At 39.8% G+C, this 14,296-nt stretch overlaps 1 protein-coding gene across 1 annotated transcript in view; it reads left to right on the top strand.

The window, feature by feature from the left end:
• Nucleotides 1-14,296, top strand: part of ADAMTS9 (ADAM metallopeptidase with thrombospondin type 1 motif 9) — a 170,017-nt gene that overhangs the window by 63,573 nt on the left and 92,148 nt on the right. The window contains exons 17-22 of the mRNA XM_007192397.2: nucleotides 2,229-2,395; nucleotides 2,488-2,617; nucleotides 3,190-3,316; nucleotides 8,003-8,213; nucleotides 8,693-8,857; nucleotides 10,673-10,837. Of these exons, the coding sequence (XP_007192459.2) occupies nucleotides 2,229-2,395; nucleotides 2,488-2,617; nucleotides 3,190-3,316; nucleotides 8,003-8,213; nucleotides 8,693-8,857; nucleotides 10,673-10,837 (965 nt within the window). The remainder of the gene's footprint in view (nucleotides 1-2,228; nucleotides 2,396-2,487; nucleotides 2,618-3,189; nucleotides 3,317-8,002; nucleotides 8,214-8,692; nucleotides 8,858-10,672; nucleotides 10,838-14,296) is intronic.

Raw genomic sequence — 14,296 nt, forward strand, 5'->3', positions numbered from 1 at the left:
TCCCTCGCTGCCAAGATTTGCTAATCTTGCACAACTTACAAAAGGTAACTGGCCTCTTTCTAGTATTTTGTTCAGGGCTCAAAAGGTAACTGGCCTCTTTCTAGCTCTGCTTTCTTGAGTACCTGCTACATGTCAAGCTCAAAACATGGGAGAATTCATTATTCAAAGAGCAGTAGTACTGAAAAAAAAAAAAAAGATACTTAAAATAAAACCAAACTTTTATAGTAAATACTAGGGGGAAGATATGATTGGGATATGATTTGATTTGATCATGATATGATTGGGATTTTTATCTTGAGAAATTAATCAAAAAGTATGAAAATCAATTTTATTTTTTCTTACATTCAACAAAATTGTATTTTGATTTTTAATCATGCCCATGTTTTTAGAATGGAGAATAAGCAATTAATAAATATTTTTCCCTAAGTTTTCCAGTCAAGTCATGTGATAAGAGTGGTGCATTCTTTGCTTAAAGTTTGAATTTGACAGTAAAATCTGAAAATGAGTCATTTTTTAAAAAGCTTCCTGAGGTTTTTATCCACTTTCCCAATAGTCTCTCTTGACACTTGGATAAGTAAATTATTCCTTCTGAAGCAGCTGTCATCTCATCTTCTTTGTCCATTTTTATTTCCTTTTCTTAAATGTCTAACTGGTCTAACTCTGTCATGTTCTCAGTTGGCCAGTGTTTTGGCACTTGACTCAAGCTGTTCTCCAACATTACTTGTTCAGCTTCACTGATTGTTTCATCTTTTGCAAGATTCACAGTAGATTCATTCATTCTTCCCCCAAAAAACTATTTTTGAGCATCTACCGTGTGTTCTTTCAGAAGCTGAGATATAGCTGTGAATAAAACAGTCCAAAAATCCTTGCTTACATTCCTGTTTGGGGAGAGAGAGCATAAACAAAGAGATATGGAGAAAAATTAAGGTGGGAAATGGGATAGGAAGTATGAAATCTGTGCTGCCAATGGGAGGAGCTTGCAGTTTTAAAAACAGTGATCCAGGTAGGTTTTACCATGTAAAAAATTATCTCAAGATCTAGTGGCTTACAACAACAAGTATATACAATATCCCAGTTTCTGTGTGTCAGGAATCTGGGAGCAGCATAGCTGGGTGTTTCAGGCTTGAGGTCTCTCCTAAAGTGGCTGTGAAGACTTCAGTTAGGGCTGTGATCCTATCCGAAAGCTTGACTGGGGCTAGCAGATCCACTTACCAGATGCCTCACGTAGATGCTCTTGGCAGTAGGCTTCGGTTCTTCACTGCCTTTTGTAAGACGCCTCTCAATGAGGCTGCTTGAGTATCCTCACAACATGGCAGCTGACTTCTCTCCCAAAGCCAGAGATTCAAGGAAGAGCAAGGTGGAGCCCTAATGCCTTTGACCTGGCCTTGGAAGTCACAGTATCCTAGTGATTACACCGTCAGTGCTACTCAGTGTGGGAGGGAACAACACAAGGTGTGACTACCAAAAGGCAGGGATCATTGGGGCCATATTGGAGGCTGGCTACCTCAGTGGGCCTCACCAAGGAAGTGATATTTGAGCATCGTATTGGCTATGGATTTCTACATTTCAACATCTGTCTAAACAGAGAAAACTCAGAAAGATTCAGTAGGTTCAACTAATTCTCATATGAAGTAGAAAGGGTTATTTGTGTGGGAACCAATTTTGTAAGTGTTCATTTTATTAATATGTATTTTTAAATCATAAAACATTTTTTCTTTTTTTAAATTGGGGTAATGTTGGTTTATAACATTATATAAGTTTCACATGTACAGCATTATATTTCTGCTTCTGTATATACTACAGCTTGCTCACCACGAAAAATTTAGTCTCCATCCATCACCATCCAGTTGATCTCCTTTACCCTTTTTGCCCCCCGCCCCGCCCCTTCTCCTCTGGTAACCACAGCTCATTGCTTCCATCTGTAATCCTGTGTTTGCGGGGCTTGTATCACAAACCCCAGGCTAATTAGCATGCTTGTATTATATTTCTAATTTGCAAGAGCACCATGAAGGGGAGGTGTTTTATCTCCACTTAAGAGATAAAGAGATCAAGACCGAGAGGAGGAAAGTGATGTCCCAAGGCCACATAGTTGGCAAGTGGCAAAGTTCGGATTTGAGCCTGTGCGTGTCTGGCTGAAAAGTCTACATTCTTCACACTCTGGCTCTCTGCCTGTCAAAGTATTATTTCAAACAGCAACAAATCAATGAATTCTCTTTTCTCATCTTTAGCTTTATCAAGCAGTAAAGGTGAATTCTTGCTAAATGGAGACTTTGTTGTCACAATGTCCAAAAGGGAAATCCGGGTTGGGAATGCCGTGATAGAGTACAGCGGGTCCGACAATGTAGTGGAAAGAATCAACTCCACAGATCGCATTGAACAAGAACTTTTGCTTCAGGTAAAAACTTGGCAATGAGCCCATGCCCATTTTCTAACTCCAAGAATCACCAGGCCCATACACATCCTCTCCATTTTGTCTGCACATCCCAGGTGTTGTCCGTGGGAAAGTTATACAACCCTGATGTGCGCTATTCTTTCAATATTCCAATTGAAGACAAACCCCAGCAGTTTTACTGGAACAGTCATGGACCCTGGCAAGCATGCAGCAAACCCTGCCAAGGTATGTACTTTTAGGTTGAGTTTGGGGGATTCAAGGTGTTTTTTATTTTTTTGGAAGCAGCCAAATACATGCAATCTATAAACCTTTCGATCTGCATGCATTTTCTAATCTTTCTCTGCATCTATCTGGTCACTTTGGGCTGGCAAGTTGAGCTGTTTAAGGGATTCAGGATATGCTAGGTTTCCTCATTATGTGTGAAGCCAAGCAAAATCAGCTCTGCCAAACTGATTTTCCAGAGACATAGATTTAGTAGTCGTATTATGTGATTTATCTTGTTTCCTTTTGTCTACAGTATGAGTTGTCAAACTACAGCCCGTGGGCCGAATCCAGCCCACTTCCTGCTTTTATAAATAAAGTTTTATTGAAACATGGCCACACCAATTTTTTACATTTGTAAGTGGCTGCTTTTGCCCTATAACTAGAGTTCAGTAGTTGCGACAGAGGTCATGTGGCCCACAAAACCAAATATATTGACTGTCTAACCCTTTACAGAAAATGTTTGCCAGTTCCTGGTCTAAATAGTTTATGGAATAGGCTACTTTGTCTGAATAATTGTTTTCCTCCTTGCTTAGGGGAGCGGAAAAGAAAACCTGTTTGTACCAGGGAATCTGATCAGCTTACAGTTTCTGATCAAAGATGTGATCGGCTGCCCCAGCCAGCACCCATTACTGAACCCTGCGGCACAGACTGCGACCTGAGGTGAGGCCAGTGTTTCCTTATGGTCTTTAGTACTGAGTTGCGGGGGTTTTGTAGGAGGTCCCTGCATGTGAGAAGCAGGTGTGGTTGTTAGTCTTTAGACGCCCTTCCTTGTGTTTCAGTGAAATAAGCTTTAGCCAATTTTCCGTCCCTCTGAAACTGATTATCTAAGACATATACCTGCAGATTTCTTCTTCTTCTCCTGAGAATTAGAAACAACTACTAGAGTATAGCACTTGCCAAAAAAAGTTCTCATTTGACCCTCACAACTCGCTGCATAGGTATTATTATGAGGGAGTTACGTCAAACGCAAAAGTTTGTTTTGAAAGGCAACAGAAAAGAGGTAACCTCATCCATCAAGGTGCCCGTAATGCTCTGTATCCACCCAGAGTGTTTATCACCCACTATGAGAACATTTACATACATGAAAATTGCAATGCACTAATGTAGAGTTATGGAGGGAACTAGAAGAAAATTTATATAGAGATATCTAGATATGGAAACAGTTCTATATTTAAGAAAAGTATGAAATCTGAGGCAAGAAATGGTGAGTGAGTAGAGAATTATGAAGCTTTTCCATTTCTCTTTCTTGGTGAAAAGGAATAACTCTGAGGAGTTTTCTGCTCCATGTCTGTTGCCTACCCTACTTGGATTCCCTTAGATTTCACTTCCCCACTGACTGAATCCAACTGGGGCTGGTAGAGTCTCAAAAGGATCAATGCAGATATTGTGGAACACCTGCCTGCAGCACTGAGCATGCTCTTATAATCCCAAGAAAGGCGGGTTTGTACAAAGAACCGCAAGTAATAGAACATGACCATAAAAGAAAATGATTTTTGAAGAACCCTGTTTAAAGTTTATGCAAGGAGCACCAAGTTGAGGTGGAGATCATGTTTGAACTGTTTCTTCGAGAAACTAATATTTTTCACTTCAATCAGATTCTAAAATAAGCTGCCATTTAGTTGGTGATGATGCTGGCGAATTGGATGTTCTCCAGAGTTTCTCCTGCATTGGAAGCTTTCTGATGGAGAACAAAAATTAAGCAAGTTGTACAGAGAGAATGCACTGAAAGGTAGCCTTGGATCCATGATACTTTTATGTAGAATTATGAAGAAGATCTCAACTGGATTTCTTTTCACTTTGTATTAATGGTTTACGTGGAGTTACATGATACTCAGAACTTGGTTAGAGAATAAAATACCAAGGGTAATAATAATAATAATAGCAGCTACTTTTTGTGAGTACCTGTCATGTGTGTTAAATGCTACACATGCCTTGTCTCATTTAATGCTCCTAGTAGCCCTATGAAATGGATCCTACTTGCCCCCATTTCACAGATAAGGAAGCTGAGCCTCTGTGAGTTTAAGTGTCCTGCCTGGAGTCACTTAGCTAATAAGTGTTGAGCTTGTATTTGCACTTTCTGATTTTGATTTTTATTAAAACTCATTTCACAGTAACTAGGTGAATAAAGTCAGATCTTAAAGTCTTTGCATTTCATATAGTAGGTATATCAAAGGTACTATTCTAAATTCCCCATTTGGAGAAAGCCACCTGGTTTTTTTTATACTTAATGTAAAAAAAGAAAAAAAAACACCTTAAACTCTGCTGATACCAAAGGAGGAGTAGCTCAGGGAACAGGCTTGGGTGATGATAGCACCTCTGGCTGATTAAAGAAAAGAAAGTGAAGGAATTTTAGCCATGCCTTTTGGTAGACGTGTCTATGGTAGAAGTGACAGACCTTGTGGGGGAGAATTTAGAAATGAAAAGAAAAAAAGGGGAAGTTTAGGATTAGTTTTTAAAGCCTCATAACTAGACAGGTGCATGCTCATGTCTGAAATTAAGTAGAAGATCTTACTGATTGATTGCACTGCACAGCTTGTGGGATCTTAGTTCCCCAACCAGGGATTGAACCCTGGCCCTCGGCGAGCGCAGTGCGAGCGCAGAGTCCTAACCCCTGGACCCCCAGGGAAGTCCCTAGAAGATTGTGTTTATATGTCAGCATTCAAGCTCATATTTTACTGGCATTTACAGACTGTTGGAAGAATAAAGTTGTTTACTGAAAAACAGACAAATGCAGAAACTGAGCCCAAAGAAGGCATTAACTGTCTGTCTTCTCTCTGTCAACTTGACAGTGGCTGTTTTTATGATTTATACTAATAATTGCCAAGTATCTTTGTGCAAAACTGAAAGACTGGAGAGAAGATTAGTACTGGTTGCTCAAACTCTAAAACAGTTTTTCCCAAAACATTTTTATGGAATGCTAGTTCAGCAGGCTGATGCACGGCAAACCAGTATGTGTGAGAAGTATTGCTGACTGTCTTCTCCACTATGTGAAGATTTGTAGTTCAGATTAACATTCTGAAGGCCCTGAGAAGTTCTGCAATAGAGGAACTTGCTTAAAGCAGTAGTTCCTCAAATTATTTAATGCCACAATGCCCCACACACCCACGGAAACATACAATTTTTTTCTATTTCCACTTATTAACAAACACTTTGCTTTTTGCAATATAGTAACACATTACAGTTGTCACCTGACATGAATGAATGAATTCAGAACACTGAAGGTGAGATGACTTTCCAGTGTGATGATAAGTGAAGTAAGTGATAGCATTTTGAGAACTTTCCTAAAGCAGTGCTGTGACCTTTCCACAGACTCCGCCACGTTCTCTGCCTGGGTTCTGGGGATTGTATGAATATCAGGGAAACTCTGGTACGCTTTTCCAGCCCAAGCTGCTGGTGTGCTTTCTTGTAGGGGGCAGGATTCCTGGCTCCCTTATCCAGGATGGAAAATAACCCTTCCACGAGGAAATGATGATGAAGGCAAAGAGAAGGTAGCTGAGAATCAAAGGGCAGATGAAAGTTCCAGATGCCTCTATTGAATTGGTCCACATTTTTTGCCTCACTTCCTTAGGGAAGTGAGAGTTTGCCCAGATTAAACTTTGACAGGATGAGATAAAGCACTGTTTTACAATCCCCATGTAACATGTTCCGGTTAGAAATAAATCCTCCAAATACTATGTCACTCTCATGGAAAATCTCAGTAGCCCACTTTACATGCCAAATGTAGGAGTGGGTCAACTCTGACCTACTTTTGAGCATTTGTGAGAAATTCCAAGATAAGCGTGTGTCCAGTGCTCCTCTTGTCTTCCTGAGGGTAGAAGGGAGAACTCTTAGGGCATTGGTATTTGGCAAACCACGGAGTTTATGAGCGGGAGAGAATTAACAATCAAGAGCAAATTCAAATGAAGATTATAAAGAAATCATCCTTTTGGGATTGCTAAGTTTGATCAACGAAACACGTTTCAAGCTCATTTTTTAGACTGTTCTATTCATTTTAAGCATTTTTTTTTCTTTTTTAACCTCTAGCTCCGTTGCTGGAGCATTAAAAGAACCACTTGATTTATCAGTACATAGTGAACACCTACTGTGCGCCGTAAAAGTCTTATAGGTACTAGGGATATAAAGTTGACAAAAATTTGTAGATTCAAATCTACTTTTAAAAGTGAATAATCGTGGGACCGGAAGGGATGAATAGGTGGAGCACAGAGGATTTTTACGTCTGTGTGATACTGTAACGGTGGATATATATTCACTAAGCATACGTCTAAACCCATAGAATATATAACATCAAGAGTGAACCCTAATGTAAACTATAGACTGTAGTTGGTAATGATGTAGCAACATAGGTTCATCAGTTGTAACAGATGTCCCGCTCTGGTGGGGAGTGCTGATGATGGGGAGGCTCTGCATATGTGGGGGCAGGGGTATGTGGGAAATCCCTGTACCTTCCTCTCAGTTTTGTCGTGGACCTGAAACTGCTCTAAAAAAAATTAGTCTTTAAAAAAAAAATTGTGGGACTTCCCTGGTGGTCCAGTGGTTAAGAATCCGCCTTCCAATGCAGGGGACTTGGGTTCGATCCCTGATCGGAGAACTAAGATCCCACATGCCGCCGGGCAACTAAGCCCACGTGCCGCAACTACTGAGCCCGCCCACTCTGAAGCCCATGTGCCACAACGAAAGATCCCGTGTGCCACAACAAAGATCCCGTGTGCCGCAACTAAGATGCTAAACAGCCAAAAAAAAAAAATTGTAATTGAGTTATATAGACTATGGTCCATGGCTTCAAGCAACTTATAGTCTTTATTCACAGATAGTAATGTACACAGTTTAGCATACTTGAAATTCACAATTATAGTCCAAATTATCCATTCCTTTACTAATTCACAGGAGGTTCACTGAGCATTTTCCAGCACAGGCCCACATAAAGGAGGCTTCCTAGGGAGTGTTTCCAACAGTGGCTCCCTGTTAAAGCAGCCTCCTTGACAAATGAAAGGCTAGGTTGCATGAACCTTTTAAATATAAAATTGCTTTTTTTGCTCTGCTGAATTCCAGTGGGTTTTTTTTTTTTCTTTTTGGTTGCTTGAATTTCAGATTGACTGTATCGGGGGAGAATCTTCACAAACATAGAACCACTGACTGTCACTCTGTGACTTACGTGTACGTTGGCAGCCATGAAAAATACATGGAAATGCTGGTTTTAAATTGGATTTCAGTAACTGACTGTGGCTTTGGGTTTCATGGTATTTGAGTTAAGGAAGAAAACAGAGCTCAACTCTTCCACCAGTCGAGTCTCGATAAGACAAATATATTTAATAGAAATGTTGGTTTCTCCCTGTTGTTTATGCATAGGTGGCACGTGGCCAGCAGGAGTGAATGTAGTGCCCAGTGTGGCTTGGGTTACCGCACATTAGACATCTACTGTGCCAAATACAGCAGGCTAGATGGGAAGACCGAGAAGGTTGATGACAGTTTTTGCAGCAGTCACCCCAAACCAAGCAACCGGGAAAAATGCTCAGGAGAATGTAACACGGGTGGCTGGCGCTATTCTGCTTGGACTGAAGTAAGTTGGTTCTCACTCAGAGGGTCTTCTTCTTGGAGTAAGTCTGATTAGCTGATGATGGCTTCTTGCAGAGCTGCATTGAGAAATCCCATTTAGAGTACCATGATTGATTTATAATGGCTGCCCCCATTAAAACTGCAGAAGAGTACCGTGATTGATTTGTAATGTCTGATGTGGGCATGGCATGTGGAAAATTGGAAGTGATGGAACAACTCAACAGAACACTTTTTTCATATCCCACAAGCTATGTCCAATTTTGTTTTCCTTTGCCAGTTTGCTAATATTGACTTCGGTATAAACCTGGTAAATAAATTGATAACATGAACAGATACCCCTAAAATAACAACTAAAATTGACCAGGCTTTGTTGGTTGGTTGTTTCTTACGGACTGGAAGAGACAAGCCAGCCTAGCCGGTATGTTGAGCATGCTTGATGAGAAACTCAGCAATAATTTTATTTCATTTTTTTTGTCCTTTCAGTGTTCTAAAAGCTGTGATGGTGGAACCCAGAGGAGAAGGGCTATTTGTGTCAACACCCGTAATGATGTACTTGATGATAGCAAATGCACGCATCAAGAGAAAGTCACCATTCAGAAGTGCAACGAGTTCCCTTGTCCACAGTGGAAATCAGGAGACTGGTCAGAGGTGAGATGTGAAGGCTGTTATTTCCCCCAGCTCATCTCCGATACTCAATTCTGAGTCTCCCCCAGGTCAGTTCAAGGCTAGACCAGCTGCACCTTTCTCCCACCTCCTCTTGAGGAAACAACTCCAGTCTTCCACCTGCCCCATGACTGTCTCACTGGACATGACTGGTCCACCGGTGACCTCAGAGTCACAGTGGGTTTATCTGGATCACCCGCCATAGTAGCTTCTGTTGGTGATTTTTGAAGCTCCAGCTCCTCCCCTTCCCTCCTCTTTGAGCCCTGGCTAAGTTGCTATAAGGGAAATCAGGGCTTTCTTTATTAATTATAAAGCTGCATTGGCTTCGATCTGAAGTCAAAAATAAGATTCCCTGATTTCTTATTTTTGAAATAAGAGAATTAGACCCCAGTGAGTGACCTATTTGATTACCCATCTAGTTGCTAGTGGAAAACTTGGGAAAAAGAGAAAGGAGCAGGCTGAGTAGTCCAGATTTATGCTTTGCTTGTCCCTTACCCGATGAAGCGTAAGGCTAACCCTCCATTGTGTAGCATAGGTGGCCCGAGGACAGCAACTCGCTTTTATAGACAGTGTCAGTATTTCCTGGTGAGATTCTCACCGAGCAAGTGCCCCCCTCCACCTTTCTTCAGGGGAGCAAGTGGCAGGGGAACAGAAATTGCCTTATTTATGGGCCAAGTCAGGAATGTGGGGAAAGAGGTATTTCCCTGCTACAGCTCCTGCATCCATTCCCTTATCTCATCCGTGCAAGTGCAATATTAACTGTTTACTTTCAACATTAAATAAAATCTGAGTCGTAAAAGAATACTATTAACGCCTCTGAAATGGCAGACAAGTAACAGTGCATGTGATTAACAGTGTCTGACTCCTGGACAAATTAACAACAAACCTAGTTCTTATGTTCTATGTTAACTAAGTGGCCTTAGCTTCAATTCTAGTATTTAGTTAAAAAAAAAAAAAAAAAGATGAAAGAAGGTATTGGGTTTAAGTTCTACTTAGATAGCTAATACTAGCTAAAGTATCATCTCAAATTAAGTAACAAACCTTTGCAAAAATACTTAATGAAATGGAAGTGGGAGATATCAAAGTATATATTCAGTATGATCCAACATTCCATAGCTAAAAAGACTGGGAAGAAAACAGCAAAATTTTAATAATAATTATCCCTAGGTAGGTAGTGAGATTTGGGGATCGTTATAGTTTTCTCTTTTATGTCTTTCTGTATTTCTCAAGTTTTCTACAATGAAAGTAGGTAATAATGATGATTTTATTTATTTATTTATTTATTTAGATTATATTTAAGACTCATTGGATGAGCATGTGCTATAGTACTTCACTTGGATTTTTCTTACTTAGTTTTCACAATTCCTGGCAGTAGGCATTATTGTAGTCCCCATTGTACAGATGAGAAAATTGAAGTACAGGGAGATCACTTAGTATCCACAGCTGATTAAAAACCAGTATTAGGATTAAAAACTAGGTTAGTCTGACTCGTAAATTCCCCACCCTTAACTCTTATGCTACCAAACCATGAATGCTGTTTTTCAGGATTTCAGAGCATGATGCTGTGTTAAGTTTATTCTGTGCTTGAAACTGGCCCAGAGCCTGGGTAAATACAGAATGAATGAACGAATGAGTGAACGCGTGAAAAGCATGAACCTTGATGTATTTACAAATTGCAACGACTGAGAGGAATTGCTGTGGGAAAAGAGCACACCTGGTCCTGTTAATCAATGACTAATCCCCGGGAACCACAGTACATTGTTCAGAAATGACCCTGACTGGCTGTACCTTTTATTACAGTGCTTGGTCACCTGCGGAAAAGGGCATAAGCACCGCCAGGTCTGGTGTCAGTTTGGCGAAGATCGATTAAACGATAGAATCTGTGACCCTGAGACCAAGCCAGCCTCCATGCAGACCTGTCAGCAGCCAGAATGTGCGTCCTGGCAGGCAGGTCCCTGGGGACAGGTATTTTGAATGATAAAGTTCTTAACTACATTCTTTCCTTCTTATCTGGAGCGGGCCTGCAGAGGGACATTCCAGCGGCTGGGATTTAACCACTATGGCATGTGGCATGCACTGCACCTCCTTGGCGCCAAGTGATGGAAACTCTGCAACCATTTTGCCCCACTTCTGAGGGTTGCCGCTTGGCCTCCTGGAGCTGATTATTCCTTTTCCAGACCCACGTGCGTGTCTTCGCCCTTGGGTTAAAACTGTAGCTTGAGCACACACGAATTTGAACAAATTCACAACAGATCTCGTGCCTGGCTGATGTTATCTACTAGCGTGCAGCTGTGGGTCTGTTACAGAATGTGATCCAGCGCCAGTGTCTTTGGCAGGAGGGTCTGGACTGGGATTTGGAAGGGATGTTTTGGCTCCCAGTGTCATGATTCCTACGTTCACCTCTCATAAATTATTCAGACTTTTCAAACAGAATTAATTAGATCAAAGGTTACAGGAATCATCTCTCTTTGAAAGAATCTTTTCCAAGCCCCCAGTGTAGGTTTCACAGTCATTTGAACTGTTCTTAAAGGAGAGAGTGAAAGTCTCCCTTGGGCTTGCATTTAAGAAGCCACTACTCTTGGAATTAAGTCTTTCCTAATATAGAAGCAAAAGCATTCCGGGTACTATTTAAGTAGCACTCCACGTTCCCAAGAGAAGCAAAGCAGCTGCTTGCTGTCACTTGTGTAATCTCTTTAAGAATGACTCTCCCTCCACCCTATCCAGCCACAGCCTCTTCCCTAGCTTACGTCTTCATTTCCAACATGCGTGCAGTAAATAAGAGCAGCTTCATTACTACACCCTTACAATTTCTACCGTTCACATTGGCACTCTTCCTCTCCATTACACAGCATCCTTGGTCAGAATGGTTGATCATGTTTGATCACGCTTATTAAACAAGGGGAGTCCACTCATGCCCCAGATCTTGCCTCCTTTTTGTATATATCTGCTACCTCTTGTAAATAATAACTGGAGGAGAGCACAGCTCAGGGCCACTGTTCAGATTTGAATATAACATCTTTTAGAACTAAAAGGCCTATTTTTTTATGTGTGTTTATACCAGGTCAGTCCTAGCCAGAAATTTGTCCTTCATTTGACTGAACATGCAATTCAGGGCAACAGACTGTTTCTTAAAATATTGAAGAATAACGCATGTTCATAAGAGAAGTTTTGCAAAAAGTAATTTAGCAAAAAGAAGAAAACCACACTCCTAGCTCTACACTGCAGAGTTAATACATTTATGATTGTCTCCTTATGTTTTAAAAACTAAAAATAGGATTGTATTTAATCAATTTTTTGTTAATTGAAGTAAAACTCACGAAACAAAATTAACCATTTTAAAGTGAACAAATCAGTGGCATTTAGTACATTCAGAATGTTGTACAACCACCACCTCTATCTAGTTCCAAAACATTTTTGTCACCCCAAAATACTCATTAAGCAGTTACTCCCCATTTCCCCTTCACCCCTGCAGCCAACAATCTGCTTTCTACCTCCATGGATTTACTTATTCTAAGTATTTCGTACAAATGGAATCATACAATATGTGACTGTTTGTGTCTCCAGCTTCTTTCACATAGCATGATGTTTTTAAGGTTCATCCATGTTGTAGCACACATATGTACCTCATTCCTTTTTATGGCTGCATAATATTCCATGTATGGATATACCGTAATTTGTTTATCCATTTATCCCTCTACAGACATTTGGGTTGTTTGCACCTTTTGGCTATTGTGAATAGTACTTAATTCTTCTATAAATGTTTGGTAGAATTCACAAGTGAAGCCATCTGGTCCTGGACTTTTCTTTATTAAGAGGTCTTTGATTACTGAGTCAATCTTTTTACTTCTTATAAAAGTTCAAATTTTCTGTTTCTTTTTAAGTCAGGTTTTGTGATTTTTGTGTTTCTGGGTAATTACTGTGTGTTTGGAAATTTGTGTGTTTCATCTAGATTGTCTAACATGTTGGCATATAATTGTTCACCGTACTTTCATTATCCTTTTTTATTGCTGTAGAGTCAGCGGCAGTGCTCTTGCTTTCATTTCTGATTTTAGTTGTTTGAGTCTTCTCTCATTTTAGTCAGTCTAGGTAAAGATTTATAAATTTTGTTGATCTTTTTAAAGAGCCAACTTCTGGTTTTGTTGATTCTGTTGTTTTTCTATTCTAGTCTTTTTTTTTTTTTCCCTTCTGCTACTTTTGAGTTTAGTTCTTTTTCTAGTTCCTTAAGGTGTAAAGTTAGGTTATTGATTTGAGATCTTTTTTTTTTTTAATAATATACGTGTTTACAGACAAATTTCCCTCTGAGCACTGCTTTTGCTGCATCTTTATATTTATTAAAACATAAATTTTATGTTTTATTTTTGATTACATTCATCTGAAAGTACTTTCTAATTTCCTTTGTGATTTCCTCTTTGATCCACTGGTTATTTAAGACTCTGTTGTTTTATTTGCACATATGTGTGAATCTTTCAGTTTTCCTCCTGTTATTTCTTTCTAACTTCACTCCATTGTGGCCAGAGGTGATACTTTGTGGGATTTCAGGGTTTTAAAATTTATTGAGACTTGTTTTGTGGCCTAATATATGGTCTGTACTGGAGAATGTTCCATGTGCATTTGAGAGGAACGTGTAACATGGCAGGGGGCAATAAGCAAAAATGTCTCAACACTTTTCTACTGAAATTTGGCAATAAGCACTCACCTAGCTGCTTTAAGTGTTTGATTGGCTTCCAGAGTTAAAAAAAAAAAAAGATTCTGCCATTTTTTTGCCAGCTTAATAGTTGCTGCAGTGGAGGGATCGACTCTTGGAGCTTCCTGAACTGCCATTTCCATGACGTCACTCCCTCTACTTATTGTTTTTTAGATGCTTTTTAAATCTAACAATTAGGCTTAGTGGCTACATTTTCCTTATGATCTGTTTGCCATGGTGCATTTAATTGACTTTTGGTTCTTGCCTAGTTAAGTGGTTTCTAATATTTTGCCTTTTATAAATAATATTGCAAAGACCATTCTTATACAAAAATACTCATGCAAACTCTGATAATTGCTTTAGGAAAATTTTCCAGAAGTCAGATAAGAACTGTATAAAGTACCTATTTTAGCCACAGCATTCTGCTAGGTATAGTGTGAAAGATGTCAAAATGATTGAAATGTACTCCCCTCCTTCCAGGGGTTCCCAGTCGAGGAACTGAACTCCTACAAACATAATTCCAATGGGAGGCAGAAATAATTCCATGTAATATCTTGATAATCGATCAGTATAACTTGTACAGAGTAGGATTACCTGCTTTTACCTAATAACTTTGAGTGCCAGCCCTCTGGCCCACTATGATGGAAATATTTTTTCTCTTGTAGAATGTTATAGGTAAAGTTAGGGAAAGAGAACATTGGCTAGATTGTATATACTTTCTGTTTTCTTTCTTTCCCCCA

Source organism: Balaenoptera acutorostrata, chromosome 10, assembly GCF_949987535.1.
Source record: "Balaenoptera acutorostrata chromosome 10, mBalAcu1.1, whole genome shotgun sequence".
Classification (NCBI taxonomy): Eukaryota; Metazoa; Chordata; class Mammalia; order Artiodactyla; family Balaenopteridae; genus Balaenoptera; species Balaenoptera acutorostrata.